This window comes from Lipotes vexillifer, unplaced genomic scaffold, assembly GCF_000442215.2.
Source record: "Lipotes vexillifer unplaced genomic scaffold, Lipotes_vexillifer_v1.1 scaffold459, whole genome shotgun sequence".
NCBI classification, from domain to species: Eukaryota; Metazoa; Chordata; class Mammalia; order Artiodactyla; family Lipotidae; genus Lipotes; species Lipotes vexillifer.
In genome coordinates, this window is record NW_006769874.1 from 2,025,155 (window position 1) to 2,045,653 (window position 20,499).

The window sequence follows — 20,499 nt, forward strand, 5'->3', positions numbered from 1 at the left end:
CTGCTTTTACTGTGGAGTGATTCATTTTATGATTAACCGCCATTTATTTATCCATTCCACACTCGTCTGCAGTTTCCCCCATGACAAACTTTGAAACTTCTTGCATGTGTTTTCCAGGTGCCTCTGCGAGAGTTTCCCTCCGATGCAAGGTCGGGAGAGGGGCCCTGTGCCCACGTCCGGGCTGCAAGATATTCCCACGCGCTGGGACCACCCCTCCCTCGCCTGCAGCTGGGGAGGGTTCTGCAGTCACGTGTGCTCACCAACAGTCGCTTTTTGCAATTTTGCTGAGCCTGGTATGTTATTTTATTGTGGCCTGAACTGTGTCGCCTTGGTTGACAATGGGTGAAGCTGCCCTTCAACAACACGTTGGATTGTCACTTTCATTGTCTGCAAAACGCCTCCTGTATTTTGCCCACTTCCCTGAAGGGTTGTTTGTTTTTGTCTCATTGGTGTTCTGGGCCTTTCTGTTCTGGTGGCCAAGCCTGAGTCTGCATGTGGCTGTAAATAATTTCTGGTTGTAGCTGGTTTTTCCTTTTCTTTCCATCTCCGCACACTGTGTTTTGAGAAATACAGGCTCTTCGTTTAACGCGGCCGTTTATTCATCTCTTTGTGACTTGAGACTTAATCTGAAATGGTTCCCCATGTACCTGCAGACGTAAATCCTAAGCTCATTTAGTCATTCTCCACATACCTGACGTGCTGTTCAAAATGACCTTCAATTACTAATTTCAGCCACATATTTCATTTTGCATGTTTTATTTGGTTCTTGTGGAGATACAACCTGTCAGTTCTGACAGTTGTATTTTCTTTCCTTATGTTCTCCATCCTTCATTTCTTTAAAAAAAAGCCTCAAACATCACATTCTCCTTAAACTTGACGTCTGTCATCTTTGGGGGTCTGCTTCTGTCCTTGGATGTCGCTTGGTGTGCTGTTTCCTCATGTGCTCAGCGACTATTGACCGTGAACTTAGGTTTCTTTGAACTTTGAGGGAAGGGCTGAGACGGGCGATCTGTCCTTTCAGGGAAGATGTGCTTCGGCTCCTGTTGGGTCCCAGGACCTTCGTCGACACTGTAGCCTGCGTTCCGGCCACTTGGCTAGAATCCTGGCTCCGAGGGAGGCGCACCCCAGGGTCTCCTGGGGCGGATGGGGGCTCCCCATTCACCCGCCGTGGAGCCCCCATTTTCGGGGGAGGCTCCAGGGCAGGTGACGGCACCTGGCAGGGATTTATGAAAAAGTTACGGCAGAAGCATTCAAGTTGAGATAATTATTTTTTCCTTGACAACTGGAAAACTAAGATAAAACAAAACATAGTGTCATGGTTAGATTTTCTTACACCACCTCATTCCATTGAAAGAATGTGGCCCCAGGACAGCGCTAAATCCCCCTCAGCTTCTGTCCAGGGTTGGAGATGGGAGGAAATCACCCACAAAACGAGACACCCAGTTCGCTTGTGTCCATCTGACTTATTTTTCTGAAGTCCCATGACTGGCCCAGCCCACTCCTGCTGCCTCATTGCTCGTGAAGAAAAACAAATCCTGCTCCAAACAGCTCCCTTATGTAACAGGGACAGAACCAGAACTGGCCCAGGAGGAAGCGATGGGCATGTGGAGGCCCAGCCCCTGCCTGCCAGGAGACTAATCACAACTGTCAGTGTGTTTCTTCCACCGTGACCTGGGGTCGTGGACTCATCCCGGGGGGAGGGCAGCAGCCTAGCTGGGGGTGAGGGCAAGCGGCTGCACTTTCTAGAACAGGGCTGGGCACACGGTCCACAAAGGGTAGGAGAAAGTGTTCTAGTCTTTGTGGGACAAGACACAAATTGAATCTCTTGTAGGTACTCGACTAGAGAGAAAGCAGATTTCCACCAGTTTTCACTGATGAAATCGTAAACTTTTTATGGACGAGGACATTTGAATTTCATCTAATTTTCACATGTCATGAAATATTCTCTCTCGATTGTTTTTCAACCCCTTTAAGATGTAAAAACCACTCTCCTGCTCACGGCTGAACAGACACAGCTGCAGTGGCTTTGCTGACCCCAGAGGGGGAGCAGAGGCCGAGCAGGGCAGGGTGGCTGGGAGCGGGTGCGTGTTCCCCCAGCACTTGGTACCCGGGGCTCTCAGTGCCCCTTGTAGGCCAAGTGCACAGTTAATTTCACCCATAGTAATTCTTGCTTGTAAGTAAATCTATTCAGTGACAAATGACTCTAAAAATTCGTCATTTTCAGTGGCAAACCCTAGTTAAAATCCATAACGGGGTGACTCAAAGCACCTCAGTCCCCTGGCCTTTATGGACCAGATGCTGAAACTCCTTGTTCTGACAGATTTGCTCTCTCTCTCCGGGCCACGTGGCAACAAGGGAGGGTTCAGTCACCGCCTGGGTGGCGGTGCCAGCCTGCAGAAACAGTTCACCTTGTTTCCATCCTGGGCTGGGCTCCGATCTGATTTGGCCCCTCGGGTCACCAGAATCGATTCTTCACTTGGGGGTCATGGGTGGCAGAGTTGAAGGGTGTCCAGGGCCCCAGGTAACCCCGCCCCTCCAGGACCAGGTGCTTTTCTTACACTAAAAATGCACAGAAATGCTGAATTTTCTTCCTTCCTTCCCCTGGGACGTAGGTGCCTATCTTTTATCACCGATAAAACTGACGTGACTTACTTGTGACAAATGACATATAAAACGTTACTTTCTGTGTTCATTATTATGGGCAACTGTGATTTTTAAGAAGAGGTTAGTGTACTTTGAAAGGGAACTACACAGTTCTACGAATGGATGGGAAGACTTCCTGCATGGAATTTCCCACCAAAGCAGGAAGCTCCTGGTGTCACCAGAAAAGTTACTTGGGTCTTCAGTGTAGAGATAAACCTCGGTGCCTCTGATTCAAAAGAACCTGCCTGTTGGGCTCCCTTTCTTGAGAAGTATTTCCTTTTCTCCTGCCTGGTAATGGTTCTGAGCTGAATGTCTAGTTTTTAGGTAGAACATTAAGCTCAATTTCTCAATATGTTGAAAGGAATAAAGAGCAGGGGACAAGAAGTGACCCTGGGGAGCCCATCAGCCAGTCAGGGATCGAGAGCAGAGAAGGCACATTGTACCCCAGGGACTACGGGCTTGAGAGCAGGTGTCACCCTGGAGCATCGCCCCTCACCTGAATTCACTTGCAAATGTGGGTTTTTATTGCGTTTCCTATTTGCCTCTCAGAACATGTAAACAAATAAGACAATTCCAGAGACTTTTTTTCCTTTAAAATGGAAAGTGCTTCCTTTTCTAACTGAACAATGATGGTTACTGAAAGATCCAGGAATTAGTTTTAAAATAATCACACATTTAAAAATAATGACCCGAGGATAGCAGGTATGACGCTACTTTAACATTAATACTGGGACTTCCCTGGTGGCGCAGTGGTTAAGAATCCACATGCTAATGCAAGGGACACGGGTTCAAGTCCTGGTCCAGGAAGATCCCACATGCTGCAGAGCAACTAAGCCCGTGTGCTGCAACTACTGAGCCTGTGCTCTAGAGCCCGTGCGCCACAACTCCTGAGCCTGTGCTCTAGAGCCCGTGCGCCACAACTACTGAGCCTGTGCTCTAGAGCCCGTGCGCCACAACTACTGGGCCTGCGTGCCGCAAGTACTGAAGCCCGCACACCTAGAGCCCGTGCACCGCGGCAAACAGTTGCCCCGCTCGCCGCAACTAGAGAAAGCCTGCACACAGCAACGAAGACCCAACACAGCCAAATATAAAAATAAATAAATTTATATATAAAAAAATAAAGTTAATCCTGATCATCTAACCATGTGGATTAACATACCTTCTGGGAGAAAAAGCACCTGGATTGTGCGTGGTTGCTGGGTCTGCTTGGCTTTTCCAGTTGGATTTTGTAAGACTCTGTATGGAGAAGGGATTCACTTCCACATCCTAAGTGCCCAGCACACTTGCTGACGCTCCACGTGTTTCACGAGACAAATGTTCCGTGATAAATGAACCAGTATGTGTCCCGCAGAGGGGAAAACATACTTGCATCTATTGCTTTGATGTCCCTTAGTTGTAGTTACGTTTTATAACATGAATGATTTCACTTTTTTAATTCTTTTTTGAAAAATTTATTTCGTTGACGTAAAGACTGATTTACAATATTGTGTTAGTTTCAGGTGTACAGCAAAGTGATTCAGTTATACGTATATGTAACAGTTTGCATCTGCTAATCTGTATTTTTTTAATATCTTTATTGGAGTATAATTGCTTTACAATGGTGTGTTAGTTTCTGCTGTATAACAAAGTGAATCAGCTATACATATACATATATTCCCATATCCCCTCCCTCTTGCGTCTCCCTCCCATCCTCCCTATCCCACCCCCTGTAGTTGGTCACAAAGCATCGAGCTGAGCTCATCTCCCTGTGCTATGCGGCTGCTTCCCACTAGCTCTCTACTTTACGTTTGGTAGTGTATATATGTCCATGCCACTCTCTCACTTCATCCCAGCTTACCCTTCCCCCTCCGCATGTCCTCAAGTCCATTCTCTACGTCTGCCTCTTTGTTCCTATCCTGCCCCTAGGTTCATCAGAACCATTTAATTTTAGATTCCATATGTATGTGTTAGCATACGGTACTTGTTTTTCTCTTTCTGACTTACCTCACTCTGTATGACAGACTCTAGGTCCATCCACCTCACTACAAATAACTCAATTTCGTTTCCTTTTATGGCTGAGTAATATTCCATTGTATATATGTGCCACATCTTCTTTATCCGTTCATCCGATGATGGACACTGCTTCCATATCCTGGCTATTGTAAATAGAGCTGCAGTGAACATTGTGGTACATGACTCTTTTTGAATTATGGTTTTCTCAGGGTATATGCCCAGTAGTGGGATTGCTGGGTCGTGTGGTGTTTCTATTTTTAGTTTTTTAAGGAACTTCCATACTGTTCTCCATAGTGGCTGTATCAATTTACATTCCCACCAACAGTGCAAGAGGGTCCCCTTTTCTCCACACCCTCTCCAGCATTTATTGTTTGTAGATTTTTTAATGATGGCCGTTCTGACCAGTGTCAGGTGATATCTCACTGTGGTTTTGATTTGCATTTCTCTAATGATTAGTGATGTTGAGCATCCTTTCATGTGTTTGTTGGCAATCTGTATATCTTCTTTGGAGAAATGTCTAGAATGATTTCATTTGAATATTGACAAAAGCCCTGTGAAGCCTGGGGTATTTTCACCCTCATTCTACAGGTGGAGAAACTGATGCAAAGGAAGGTCAGATAATTTTCCCAATATTCCTCTGCTGATGAGTGATGGTGCCGAGCTCATGTCCGGGCTGAGGGTGGGGACCTCCCACCCTGTCACTAGCCACGGCTGTCTTTATTTTGCTGTCATGCTGCACGTTGCCACCTCTTGCAAGAACTTTTTCCTCATTCCAAATTAGAGGTGCAGAAGTGGTCTTGATAGATTTTGGCTTTTCCACGTGGCTTTCGATTTCAACATTCTCATGATAATATACTCTAAAATGCATTTAATTTTTTAAAATAGTGAATTCTATTAATTTTTCAATCTTAAAATAAAATCACATATCACATAAGATTTAGAAAGCTCAGAATATAAGAGCTAGAATCTCATTATTGGAACATGACTGTGCTAGTATCTTGGTTTGATTTCTTCTGGCCTTGATCTCCTACACCTGTATTTTACATAATTGAAAATGCAAACTGGAACATTCTGCATGTTCCACATAACAGGGAACCATACCTTGATGTCTGCGCTAATATTCTGTTGTGTGTAGGGACTAAGGTTTATGCCTATTTTAAAGCTTCCAAAGGGTTTTTGAACTACTTTTATTGGAAATGGCACTTTGCTGAACATCTTTATGTATAATTTTCCATATTTAGGGCTTTGTTCCTTGGGTCAGAGTCCTCGAAGTGGATCTTATAGGCAAAAGGACATAAACATTTCTGAAGCCTTTGCAAACGATGGTCAGGCAGCTTCCAGAGGCCAGGTGTTAAAGCGTGGACATTAGGACGAGCAGTAGCGGAGAATGAAGTTTGCTGTGCTCCAGCCCAGAGGGCATCCCGTGATTTTTAAAATGTTTCTAATCCCGTGGGCTGAGAATTGATGTCCTGGGTTCAGACTGTGTCTTGATGCTCTGTTAGGGACACTCTGTTAGTTGTCACAGACAGCCCGGGACTCTCACCTGGGGGTAGCCCTGGTCTTCAGAAGCCGGCGCCCATGACCCCTCCTCGCCTCCGGAAGGATGCTTCTGCACACATCTCCTCAGACAGGGAACCCGCTCGGAACCTGCTGTTGGTTCTGATCTAACGGAGACGGGAAGACCGTAGCCTTTCGGACAAAACCCCCCAACAGGCTCGCTCTGAAAATCGGAGCACGTAGAAACTACAAGTGCTTTGAAATCTGAGATGCACGTTAGATCTCAGGGAGCACTCCTGGGCGGGCTGTGGCTCTGGGCTGCAGGATGACGACTCTCCCACCCAGGCTGGCGGCCGGCTCCCCCGGGTGTGGGCAGGGCGCCCCCTGGTGTGCACGCGGGGCGCTGCAGGACTCGGGCGAAGAACCCCATCTCCTTGCGCAAACCAGACTCCAAACCAGGGCTCCCGGCAAACTCCAAACTGCGAACATTTCAATTCAGGTCCGTCCAGCCCATCCTCCTGGAGTTGTCTGGGGCCGCTGCCCGCTGCCCACACGGTCAGGAGTCGGGAGCCCGTCCTTCCCCTCCTGGCCGGCCCCGCGCCTTCCTCCCTCCTCCCTTCCCTGTGCTCCATCCTTCCTTCCTGCAGGTCGGGACTCAGGCCCGGGGTTCAAAGTCAGGCTTTGACAGTAACTCCCCTCTCACTCTGGACAACGTACCTAAACTCTTCCAGCGCACTGAGTGTTACCGGTGTCTGCTCCGGGGAGATGCTGTGAAAAGTAAACGTGTTAACACAAGCCTAGTGCAGTGCCTGGAAAGTCAGTCCCCAGCACGTGCCGGCCATTGTTTCCTTCCTTTTGCTCGGCTCTTGTGGGGCGATTCTCTGGAAAACCAGCCCCAGGCAGGAGGGAGTGTGGGATGCTTGCTCAGCTGGTTATGGTGCCTTGTCTTTGTCCTTCAAATAGGGGGAATATATTTTAAAGGACTTTGAATCTTGTCCCTTTCAAAGGACACCGAGGGTGTGTCAGGGCTCACCTTTTTGCTGCCCTCTGGGTGCCGCTTAGAGAAGCATGTTCTGGAATCTTCCACAGAACCATCCTCTGTGTCTCCTGCCCCGCCTCCAAACACACACGGGTTCCTCCTTTAAATCCACCACCCCTGCCTTCTTCTTTCGTCCCGCTGCCCTGCCCCCCTCACCTCCACCCCCCAGCCACCCCCCGGGCAACTGGTACCACCTCCTGCCCCACCCCGTCCTCCAACCTCAGCATGGCCACCCTCCACTCACACTCCCGTCAGGCGCCCGCAGAATCAGGTCGAGACCTGAGCCTGGCGTTCGTGACCTGCCCCGGGTCCATCCCAGTGTGCTTTGCTGGTCTCACGTGGACGGAGGGAGTCCCACCTCGTGCTTTGAACACACCTCCTCCTCCGGGTACCGGGCGCAGCAGGGGCTGGGATGTGCAGTGAGGCAGGGATCCCTGGGACATGTCCCAGGAGGTCGGGTGCGGCTGGCATCTTGCATCCTGTGCCGGAGAGGACGTGACGCTCAGCAGTTTAGACGTGCCCTCTGGGCCACGGGAGCCAGGTAGAAATGGCTCACGACGTTGTTTCCTTCCCGGGTGACCCGCGTGCAGCTGGGACGGCTCAGCTCACGGTGGCGGCAGAGTGCAGGCGAGGGGCCATTGCAGAGCGGGACACTGGGGAGACGATGAGGCTGTGAAGACGGCAGAGCTGGGCGTGCAGAGAGAGGAGGGGACGCGAGCCTTCTGAGGGGTCGCTGACAGGCCGTGTGACCAACCCCCGTGGATTTCTAGCCTTGACAGACAGCGGAGCCGCTGGGAACAGGTGGGGAAGGAGACCTACAGCAGATGCAGGGTCCATGGATTTGTTCTCTGAGGTAGAAGGGCTGTCACAGGGGAGTGTCCACAGGGGAGGGAAGGTCAGGGGTTTTTCCTTTCCCCAAACAAAATGGTATTTGGAAAATCTCAGTTTTACCTTTTGCCGCCTCTGACCCAAATCTAGAGTCTTCTCCCAGGGTGGTGGTTTACAGCAGCCACGACGTGTTTACGCAGAAAGAGTGCCTCCCATTCGTCTTATCTTCCTAGACCACATCCCTCCGAGTCATGCACTTTCTCAAGGCGTTTTTAACGTGGCATCCCTTTTATCATGTCAGCATCAGAGACGTCTGTGCAGGGTTTTCATGGGCTTGCTTTCCAAAATTCACACTGTTCTCTAGGCTGAAATGAGGCAGTGCCTGAGAAAGATGTTGCCGCCAGACGCCGTTCTGCAGATCACAAATACCACGTTCAATGCTCATCTGAAGAGGTTATTTTCTACGCAGGTTAGGTGGTATCTGTTCCAATATAAAAATTAAGCAACCGCCTAGTAATTCAGTCAATATAAACTAGCGCGTACACTAATCAGGTCCCAACATTTTCTCAAAGGGAGAGGATTGTCTTGAATTTATTCAGTGTTGACCCGAATTAGCCACTTACTTCACTTTGCTTTGTTTCTACAATTTGGTAATCTCAGATAAAAGTACCCCTCCCCCACACACACTTCTTTTTATTTTCTTCTTTTAGCAATCTGGTTATTGTTATTGCTACTGAGTTGCTTTCGTATGCCAGCTAGCAATTACCACATTATTAGTGAGAACAGATTTCTTCCTTATGATGTTAGTTGCCTACTGTACCACATTATTTCTCATGCAGAGTTTAAAGAGATGCCTTTGATGGAGAAGCTTGTGGACCTAGCGCATTTGAGAGCGTTTGGGAAGCTTTTGCGATTCATTAGAGTACAGTCCACATCACTGGGAGTCTGTAGCCTGACTGCCTGGTAAACGGACCGTTCTCCTCTGTGCTTTGACAGAAGTGGAGGAACTCTCGGTTAAACCAACTGCCCTAAGGCCCTGGGTTTCCGTAGGGTTGCAATGGTGTCTCCTGGTGGATACATGCCTTTAAAAAATAGCTGTTCTTTTACGTTCACAGGGAGATCTTTCAATTCATCACCTGTGATTTCACGGCTGCCCTGAGGAGGGACCTCGATCCACAGGCACGCAGGCCGCTTGTCCTCTGAGGTCCCGTAATTACTCCAGGGTCAGAGGGACGCCCTTCAGGGTGTGCTCTTATTTGGAAGGAGACATCCGTATTTGGAAAGAGGAATTACTGTTGCTGCCTGGTGAAAACGCTCCAGGACATCAGGGTTTCAGAAAAATAAGGACACAGAATGAGGTGGTAGTTTAAAATCAGATATACCTTACGACTGAACATGGGAAAGAGAACACGTGGAGACTAAGGGGCAGAGAGGCAAGATCGGGATATGTGAGACCTGGCAAAGAAATGGCTTTCTGTGTTTTTCTGGACTATCTTCTGAACAGAAGAGAGCTGCGCTCAGGAATCTCAACTTTCTGGAGAAAGAGAATGAAATTGCTTCTCTAACACTACATAAAACTACATTCAAATAATGACACATTTATACAAAAATCGAAAGTTTGGTGAAAATAACTTCTCCTTCCTGAACACAAAAGGGAGCACATTGCCAATCTGATCCCACCTCCTCTGCACACTTCAGTGTGTATTTCCATCAGCCAGACATGGTCCTGTGGAGCCATAAGTCCTACAGCTATCAAGGTCAGGACAGTAGCAGCGCTCAGTCACTGCCACCTAATCCATAGACCCTACAGGAATTTCACCAGTTGCCAACAATTCCCTTTGTGGCAAAAGAATTCAGGTCAGAATCAGCCTCGGGCTTCTCTGTCATCTTGCTTTCGCCTCCTCTTGATCTGGAACAGTTCTTCAGCCTCTGTCCTTTTGCTCTGACTTTGGCGTGTGTGTGAAGGTCATAACCTGCTACTTTGTGGGTGGTTCCTCAGTTCAGGTGGGGCTAAAGCTTCAGGATACACGATGACGCTTGTCCCCACGGCAGCCTGCGGGCACACACAGGTTCCGTGGTTCACCGCCGGGGATGTATTTTCATCGCTTGGTTGAGGTGGCATCAGCCATGCACCCCCGTAAGTTACCTCTTCCCTCCCTGTGACCAAGTAGTGAATCATGTCCTAATGCAGTAGTAGAAAAAAGAGCACTGGACTTTTATTTACTTTCATTGCTTTTTATATTAGTATATCTTTTCTCTTGTGCCGAAAACCTTAGTTTCTAACATTATTAACAGAATAGACTTTGTTTTACTTTACAATATGCCTATATTTGTTTCAGAATTACAATATCAACAATTTTCTAACAACTTGGCTACTGAATGAGTTTAAAATTGATTTCATTTTTTTACTATAGAATATATCCCACCAGAAACTTACAATCATCTGAATAAAGAAAATTAAATACTTCCCAACTCATTCTGTAAATATTACCTTGATTCAAAAAAACTAGACAAGGATATTATAAGAAAATTACAAAGCAATATCCCTCATGAACTCAGATGAAAAATTCCAAACAAAACACTTGCAAATCAAATCGAACCATATATATAAAGAGCAAGCCACTATGACCAAGTGGAGTTTACCCCAGAAATGCAAAGATTGTTAAACAGTCAAAAGTCAATCAATGTAAATCATCATATAGACAAACTAAACAAGAAAAGAGAAAGCAAATGATGACCTCAATAGATGCAGAGTAAGCCTTTGAAAAAATTTAACATCCATTCCTAACTAAGAAAAAAACCTCTAGGCAAACTAGAAATAGAAAACTTTCTGAACCTGGTAAAGGGCATCTGTGAAGAAACTACACACTCAGGGTGAAAGTCTGCGTGCTCCTCATATGATTAGCAGTAAGACAAAAATGTCTGCCTCACCACTTCTATTCAGCGTCATACCGGAAGGCCTAGCCGGAGCTGTAAGGCAAGAAAAATAAAATAAAATAAAAGGTTATTATCTATGTTATTTATTTATCAATAAATCCAGAAAAGAAGACGTGAAGTTATTTTTATCTGCAGGCAATAAAATGCAAAGCAAGCAACAAAAAATCCAGTAGAATGAATAAGTGAGTTTAGAGAATTACAGGATACAAGATCAATATTCAAAATAAACTGTATTTCTAAATATTAGCCAAAAAATACTGAGAAGTTGAAATAAAAATGCAATTCCATTTACAATAGCATAAAAATACAAAAACTTGGGAATAAATATGACAAACCATGTGCAAAACATGTACAAGGAAAACTATAAAACATGGCTGAGAGTAACTAAAGATGATCTGAATGAATGAGATAGACCTCGTTCATAGGTCAGAAGACTTAATATTGTTAAAATATCAATTCTTTCCAAATTGAGCTATCATTTTCATGCAATTCCAATAAAAATCTCTACAGGTATTTTTGGGTATAAATTGGCTAACTGATCCTAAAATTCGTCTGGAGATGGAATGGATCTTGAACAATAGACACCTTGGAAAGAGAAGAACCAAATTGGGAAACTAACACTACCTAATTTCAAGATTTATTATAAAGCTACAGTAATCAAGACAGTGTGTTATTGCCATAAAAGCAGACAAATAGGTAAATGGGGCACAGTAAAGAGTCTAGAAATGGATCTACGCATATATGAACATTTGCTTTTTGAAAAGTGTTTAAAGGCAATTCAGTGAAAAATGAAAAATAATTTCAACCAATGCTTCTGGAAAAATTGTATATCCATATGCCAAAAACAAAAACTTTGATCCATACCTATTTGCACTATATACAAATATTAATTAAAAATGGATCATAGACCTAAATGTAAAACCTAAAAATCTGAAATTCCTAGAGGAAAGCACAGGATAAAATCTTTATGACCTTGTGTGAGTGAAGCTTTCTTAGATATGACACCAAAAGCATGATCTCAAACAAAGCAAGATAAAGCAAAACACACACAGAAAAACCAAGTGGATAAACTGGGTTTCTTGCACATTAAAAACTTCTGCTCTTTGAAAGATGCTGTTAAGGGAATGAAAAGACAAGCCACAAACTGGGAGAAAATAATTGAAAATCATATATCTAATAATGGACTTGTATCTCGGGAGTATATAAAGGACTCTCAAAAATCAATAAGGAAACAAACAGCCCAATAAAAAATGGGCAACAAAATGTTAATAGACATTTCTCCAAAGAAGGCGCATGGATGGCAAGTAAGCACATTCTTTTTAATTAAAATTGAAAAGAATGACCACATCAAACGCTGACAAGGATGTGGGGATGAAGTGGAGCTCTCACACCCCGTGGTGGGAATATGCAAAAGGACGCAGCTGGAGAAAGCGGTTAGGCGTTTTCTGAAAAAGTTAAACAAACACCTGCCACACAATTTAGCTCTTCCCCTCCTAGATATTTATGTATCTAAAGAAAAGGAAGCATATTCTCCTACCAAGACCTGGACACAGATGGTCACAGCAGCTTTATTTGTATCAGCTTAAAACTGAAGAAACCCAAAATCCCCATCACGAGGTAAACAGATAAAAAACAAATTGTGGTGTGTAGACAAAATGGAGCACTACTAAGAAATAAAGGGAACTAACTATTGCTACATGAAACACCATGGATGAATCTCAAAACTATAATCAGTGAAAGAAACCAGACCAGAAAGAGTGCTTTTACCGTATGATTCTAGTTACATTAAACTCTAGAAAATGCGAGCTAATCTCTGGTGAGAGGAGGTAGGTCAGTAGCTGTCTGTGGGCAATTACAAAGGGGCCAGGAGAAATTTTAAAAAATTTTTATTAAAGTATAGTTGATTTACAATATTGTGTTAGTTTCAGGTGTACAGCGCAGTGATTCAGTTACATACGTATATATATATATATATATACATATATACATATATACACATACATATATATACACACATATATTTTCATATGCTTTTCCATTATGGTTTATTGTAGGATATTGCATATATTTCCCTGTGCTATATAATAGGACCTTGTTGTTTATCTATTTTATATATAGTAGTTTGTATCTGCTAATCCCAAACTCTGAATTTATCCATCCCCTACCCCATTTCCCCTTTGGTAAACAGAAGTTTGTTTTCTATGTCTCTGAGTCTGTTTCTGTTTTGTAAACAAGTTCATTTGTATCATTTTTTGGGGTTCTACATATAAGTGATATCATGATATTTGTCTTTCTCTGACTTACTTCACTTAGTATGATAATCTCTAGGTCCATCCATGTTGCTGCAAATGGCATTATTTTATTCTTTTTTATGACTGAGTAATATCCTATTGTGTATATATACCACATCTTTATCCATTTATCTGTCGAGGGACATTTGGAAGCCAGGACATGCTTCCATGTCTTGGCTATTGTAAATAGTGCTGCTATGAACATTGGGGTGCATGTATCTTTTCAAATTAGAATTTTCTCTGGATATATGCCCAGGAGTGGGATTGCTGGATCATATGGTAACTATTTTTGTTTTTTAAGGAACCTCCATACTGTTCTCCATAGTGGCTGTACCAATTTACATTCCCACCGACAGTGTAGGAGGATTCCTTTTTCTTCAAACCCTCTCCAGCATTTGTTACCTGTAGACTGTTTAATGATGGCTATGAATTCTTTACATATTTTTATATTCCCTCTTTTCAGATATATGATTTGCAAATATATTCTCCCATTCAGTAAATTTTCTTTTTATTTTGTTGATGGTTTCCTTTGCTGTGCAGAAGCTTTTTAGTTTGATGTAGTCTCATTTGTTTATTTTTTCTTTTGTTGCCTTTTTTTTTTTTTTTTTTTTTTTTTTTTTTTTTTTTGGAACCAGTCATTTTTTAAAAATCATAACATCTCTGTGTTGAATTGAATCTTTTCTTTTTGAGTAATTAAAGTTGTAAAAGCAACTTGATATATTCTTTGGAGCAGGTAGATTCCACAGGGCTTTTCTGAAGGGAGGCAGAGAGTTTTATTTTATTAGAGCATATTTGGGAAGCAAACAAAAGAAGAATGAGAATAATATTCATTAGTAACATATGTGATCAGTATAGGAAGAGAATATTAAATATTTGATAATTTTTACTTTAGCTGGTTCAGAGAAATGAGAGATTATAAAGTTGATAAGATCATAGAGCTGAATCTGTCCATCCATCCATCCACCCACCCACCCACTCATTTATCAATCTACCAGCAGCTGCTTATTAAATTTATTGAATTACATTTATTAAAGTACTATTTGTCCAGCTCTGTAGTAGGTGTTATGGGAGATACAAGGGAAACAAAAGACATTCTGTGAATCTAAGAAGATTCATAGAATGCTAGGTGTGAAGATGATGTTATTGTAATTCAACACTGCCTCTTTCGCATTAAGAAACAATTGTTAGGTGATTTGTGTAATGTAATACTCAAAGAATTGTATGGTGAGCCACAGAACCCTAGTTCCTAGTCTAATAATTTTTCTACTGATACCAGTTGGGTGAGTCAGATATATATATATATATATATATATATATATATATATATATATATATATATATGTATATATCTATTCTTTTTCAGATTCTTTCCCCTCATAGGTTATTACAAGATACTGAGTAGAGTGCCCTGTGCTGTACAGTAGGTCTTTGTTGTTTACCTATTTTATGTATAGTAGCGTCTATCTGCTACCCCAAACTCCTAATTTACCCCTCCCGCCTTTCCCCTTTGGTAACCATAAGTTTGTTTTCTAGGTCTGTGGGTCTATTTCTGTTTTGTAAATTAGCTCATTTGTATCAGTTTTTTAGATTCCACATATAAGTGATATCATACGGTATTTGTCTTTCTCTGCCTGGGGTACTACACCTAGTATGATCATCTCTTGGTCCATCCATGTTGCTGCAGATCGCATGATTGCACTCTTCTTAATGGCTGAGATTCCATCATCTATATGTACCACATCAGGGAGAAATTGTTGAGGGAGGGTGACATGTTCAGTACCTTAACTGTAATGATAGTTTCATGGATGTGTCCATATGTTGAAACTCATCCAATTGTATACTTTAAATATGCAGCTTATTGTACGTCAATTATACCTCAATATAATTGTTAAAAAAACAACAACTAAAGTTACCAGTAGTAATTTTTTCCATATTTATGACACCAACTTGAAACACAGTCAGTTTCATTTGTTTTCAATTTTGGGGTCTGCTGTTTTCTTTTTGATTTTATTTTATATGTAAAAATTTATATACTTCCCACTATAAACTGTAAAACAGTGAACATTCACAGAAATCTCATTCATATCCCCCTACATAAAGATAAGCTTTTTATTCCTTAAAGTTTTGGTTTATTTTTCCACTGATTTCTTTTGAAAATATCGTGGAATATGTGTGTGTGAGTGCGTGCAGACACACACACTTGCAGACACACGCACACTCACATAAGCCCCGCACACTCACATACGCGCACACACACATCCCCCTCCTCCTGTCCCAAGCGAGGCAGTGGTCTTCCTGGGGCCTCTGGACATCTGGTCCTGGCGCTTCATCAGGCTCAGGGGTCGAGGAGCCAGCTGGTGATTTATAAGGTGCTGTTAAGTCAGGGCCTGCCCTGGGGCCCTGGGCCTGGCTGTCATGTGGCTGAGGAACAGGGAGATGGATGCCCTGCACCTGGAGGGGCTGCTCATGCAGCCGGGCATGGCCTCGGCCCCAGGGGGTATGAAGGCCCTGCTGGGAACTGGGCTTGGACTCCACTGAGTCCAAGGTCCCAGCACTTATCTTGGTGGTTCCTGATCAGAGACCTTGTGTGTCCTCCACAGATGCTCCAGGAGGGCTCTTGGTCCCTGATGACTGGTCCTTCAGTGCTGTCTCCTTCACCTGGATCCAGCCGGACCTGCGTGCACCCTGAGGTTGTTCATATCTAACATGGGCTTGTAGCTCCTTGTTCAGGGCTCAGCTCCCGAGACCCAAGGCCTGGGAGCGGGTGTCCCATTTCTACTCTTGGTGCCTGGGAGGATGTGAAGTGTGGGGGACTCGGTTCCCTTTTCTAAAGGAAAACGTCTGTCCCAGCATTTTCTCGTGGGTTTGCTGACACCAGCACACTCTCATCCAGGAGCCTGAAGAGCACTGTGTCCACCCCACAATGGCCCTTTGTGTCTCAGGATCATTTAAGAAAATTGCAGACATCGCCAGTTAGAGAAACAAGGCTACCAGTTCCTGTCCCTCACATAAAAACAGCAGTGGTAGAGTCGAGTCAGTATGCTCTTACATAAACATTATAAATATAAAATATGCAAAAATAATTACTATATAATAAATAATAATTATATATATAGGGTGGGGGGGGTCACCCTGGGGGTGACCCTGGGTTTTCATATGTTTTCAAAAAGTACTTTATTTTTGAAGATGCAGGGTTTAGAAGCATTTCTCTAAATGTGCATAGTGTTAAAAGACATTCTTTCAGGACAATCAACAGCCACCCCCGCTCCCCAGGGTGAAAAAAAAAAAAAAAGCTTTTTCTCATTCTCAAAGTTGATGGTTCAAATTTTAGCCAACATTGGAAATGGGATCCAGGTGTTGGTGATGACAAGCCTGACACTTTCTGGAACATGCTCTCTATTTATGTAATAAAAATATGTTTTGTTTGTCGAACATAATTCTGGCGTGTGAAGTCAGGCTTTGTTTAAGGTAGTTGGTAGTTGGTGGTGTGGAATAGTCTGACTTCCATGAAAAGTGCCTGGTTGTGGGCAGACAGACCAGCAGTGGGCCCAGACACAGAAGAGGAGGGTTAGCAGCCGGGGGCCGGCCCTCAGCCCCTTGGAGCTGGAGACTGTGCAGCCGGGGGGCCGGCCCTCAGCCCCTTGGAGCTGGAGTCTGTGCAGATTGGATGGAGGGAAAGCCCAGGGCCCGGCAGAGCTGATCACTCAGATAAGCGTCCAGGGCACACAGGGCCAAGAAGGGGGTCTCTCCAGAATCCCCACTGCCTGGTCGTCTTCATAATGTGACTGGTGGGTCAGAGGGACCCAGGAGGCACATTCAAGTCCTTCCCCAGGGAGGAGGGGCGATCCCATCACTGCATGAAGGGAGATGTCTGCTGCAGGGTTGTTTATAATCACAACAATTAGAAACCACACAATAACTTCCAAGAGCGGGACCATTGAGTACTTAACTAGAAACGATCGACTAAAGTAACACGCAGGAAAAATAACGGACCCCTTGAAATATTGTCACACCTGGGGAATGACTCCCAGAGGCGGTCCCGAGAGGTGGTCTTGGGAGGGGAGTCCTGGGTGCTGGTACTGGGAGGTGGTGATGGTAGTGGGGGTCCTGGGGGTGACCCTGGGCATCCTCCCTCCCAAGCCTCCAGGGGCAGAAGGAGGCTCTCAGGGGCCCGAGAGGTAGGGCCAGGTGAGCCAGGAGTGAGTTTACTGACAGGTAAGAACTTACACCGGGGCGGTTTTGCACGTATTCAGTCGAGGGACAAGGGTCTTTTTGGTGTCACATCATAATCCTTCATTTGTGCAGCACACCAGCCGACATGTGACATGGCCTCGATGTTTTTGGCCCACGGCGGTCAAAGCCGGGGCCACCTCAATCTGCTCCCGCGTGGCGGGCTCCCCGCGGGACGTGCCCCCAGGCCACAGTCCCCCAGGCCTTCGGAAGCAGGGGTCTTCCCGGGGCTTGGGCATCAGATCCAAATGCACCCACCTGAAATGTGAGGCAGGTCTCGGGGCGGACCGGAGGAGCGGACCGCTCGCGGGCTGGAACGGGGCTGGAGCGGAGCACGCAGGAGGTGCCGACACAGGACGCCTGCAGGCTGGAAGCGTCCACGGCCCGCCCCGCCGGCCCCTGCACACTGTGGGCGCGTCCTCTCTAAATCGGATGGACACTGCTGCTCTGTGCTGAGATTTCGGGGGGTGGGGTGGGTGCTGGCCCAGGCCAGGCCTGGTGGTGAGGACCACGGGGACGGTCCGGAAAGGTGCTGTCAGTCCCGGCTAAGCCCGAGCCCACCCTCCTCTTTCCCAGAGGACCTTTCTGGTGGCCTGCTTCAACCACGCGCCAGTGAGTGAGCACCCACTCCTTCCTCGGGGAGCCCGGAGCCCCTGAAATGCTCCTGAGGCTGGTACCTCAGCCTGAGATGGTGACAATGTGTCGAATAACAGCAAAGAGCAGGTTGTGTCCTGGGAGAGGTCTCGCCACGGGCTTTGGGCCAGAGACAGGGAGACAGTGTAGGCTCAGTAGACAGAATGGGGAAGAGGAAAGCTCTTTTCCAGGGGGGCCCGGGGCTCCAGGCCTGCGGTGAGATCAAGGTCAGCGGGTGGCCCCTCGAGGCCCGGAGCAGAGCCAGCTGATGGTCAGATGTCAGTTTCTTCTTGTGGATTGTGTTTCTTTTGTCCTCAAGACTAAGTGACCTTTGTTTACCCCTGTAACTGGGGTCGGCTGTGCCCTGAGGCACAAATAAAGAATCCCAGTCATGCCTTTGGCAAGGAACCGCTTGGACCCCCAATGAAGGGTGGCCCCAGGATGGAGGCATGTCCGCGAGAAGGTAGGGCAGGCGGAGAAGTCGGGATACAGTCTGGAATGGGAACTTGACGTGTCGCAGTGTCCCAGGTGTTCTCAGATGTGAGGACGCGCGGAGACAATGGGGCTGCTGGAAGAGTGTGGACTCGGGACAGGCAGCGGGCGGGTTGGGACAGAGACCCGAGGGGCCATGGCAGCTCCAAGACTCCACACACACGGACAGACTGACGCAGGAACGAGGTTTGGGTGCTCGTGAGCACCAGCTCCCCAGCGGGGGAGAGAATTCACGCCATCCCCTTCCTGCCCAGACATCTGCATGGACAGCAGGTGGCCTCCCCCTGGGGCCTCCACTGCAAATATCCAGGGAGCATCCTGGCCCCCTGTTCCAGGGCCCTGACCCGCCAGGTAAACCTTTGGCTGAAGAGTCTGGGCCAACGCACCTGTGCAAAACTCCTTTGAAGAAATGCTGGTTTGCTCTATTTCACTTTGGCTATAGGAGTCCCGCGGAAAGAAAGTATCAGACTTCTGTACTTGACAAACGTGATCATCGTCTAAAGGCCCCGAACAGAAATGGCGGTTTGGGGAAGAAATACTGTGAGGAGGATGTTACTTCGCCTCTGAGTTAGGAGTTTTGTCATCCTCGGGGCCGCTAATCTCCTCTCCTTTTACCAAAGAACATCGACCCATCACAGGCAACCGGGGGCAGAATGAGCCAGGAGCCCGGACCCCACGCCCAGACCCCACGCCCGCCCCAGTTCTGGGGAAGGTAAGACGGGTAAGGAGATGACACTGTGGGGAGGAGGCCTGGGGCGGGGACCAGGGCTTTGTATCTGACGTTTCCGCATGTCACTCGCGGCCACTGCGAACCGCTCCTGCGATAAGGTCCGTCTGCTTTGAGAACAGACCTGGCAGTTCCCAGGGGGTTCCCCGATGGGCCTGGGAGGGACTGAGGGCTGGTGGCTGGTGGCCACATCTAGGTGTCCTTTCCCCTCCTCTCTCCAGCGCTCACTCACTTACTCATAAAATACTTACTAGGACATAGGGATTGGCTCCATAATTTACCACTGTTTCCTCCAAGAGCTTACGTGTAGCCATGAAGGAGAATGATAGGTTTGCCTGCAGTCAGTAGTTTGGTGAATAAAGCTGGACACACACACGCATGCACACACACACATACATATACTATCATCTTGTTTTGGTAGAAAAATGTATGATAAAAAGTTTGGAAGCTTATCCCAGAGTGACTGTTATTGGGTGGTGGACATACTGTCCTCAAGTACTGGGATTTGGTGTCATTTTCACCTTTTTCTTTATATTTTCTGTACCGAATATATTTGTTGCAAAACACATATATGTATAGTGTATGGAGACAAAACAAGTACAGCTGTTTTAACATGTAGAATACATTGGCGCACTGCTCCCTAGACATTATTTTAAGAAAGACACATTTCTCAAGGTTCACGGAGAAGGAAAAACAGCCGCGGAGATGAGGCAGGAGCCGTCGATGCTGCATCCCCTCCCATCTGTTTCAGCAGTGGCCTCAGAGCAGCAGGTGCAGAAGCCGCCGTGAGTCCGGTGCTCTCACGCCATAGAGAAAAGCGGGTCTGAGAGGCTCTTGGACACTCTGACTGCTGGGAGAAACAGTCCCTGTGTGGTGGCCAAACTCGTCCTCAGCCCTGGCTGTGCTGGAGCCCCCTGTGAACTTCACAAATGCTTGTGCAGGGGCCCGGCCGAGGTTCTTATCTGTTTGGTCTGGAGTGTGGCTTGGTCATCAGGACCTCATGAAGTGCCCCAAATTGTTATAAATATGCCACCCAGGTTGGGACCACGGTCCTCTATGCCGTCCTCTACCCCGGCTTCTTGTGTGTAACCGGGTGGGTCAGGGGAGACCAGGATCCCGGCTCGGGCCTGCGCTGCCCCTTTCTTCCCTCACAATCCTCAGCTCGACCAGCTCTGCGATGGAACTGGACA

The 20,499-nt window shown here is 46.2% G+C and overlaps 1 protein-coding gene across 1 annotated transcript in view; it reads right to left on the minus strand.

Moving 5' to 3' along the window:
• DACT2 (dishevelled binding antagonist of beta catenin 2) overlaps positions 1-20,499 on the minus strand; it is a 55,622-nt gene that overhangs the window by 29,466 nt on the left and 5,657 nt on the right. The window contains exons 3-6 of the mRNA XM_007445938.1: positions 17,538-17,715; positions 7,781-7,841; positions 7,548-7,650; positions 6,474-6,611 (exon numbers count right to left, since the gene is read on the minus strand). Coding sequence (XP_007446000.1) covers positions 6,474-6,611; positions 7,548-7,650; positions 7,781-7,841; positions 17,538-17,715 — 480 coding nt within the window. The remainder of the gene's footprint in view (positions 1-6,473; positions 6,612-7,547; positions 7,651-7,780; positions 7,842-17,537; positions 17,716-20,499) is intronic.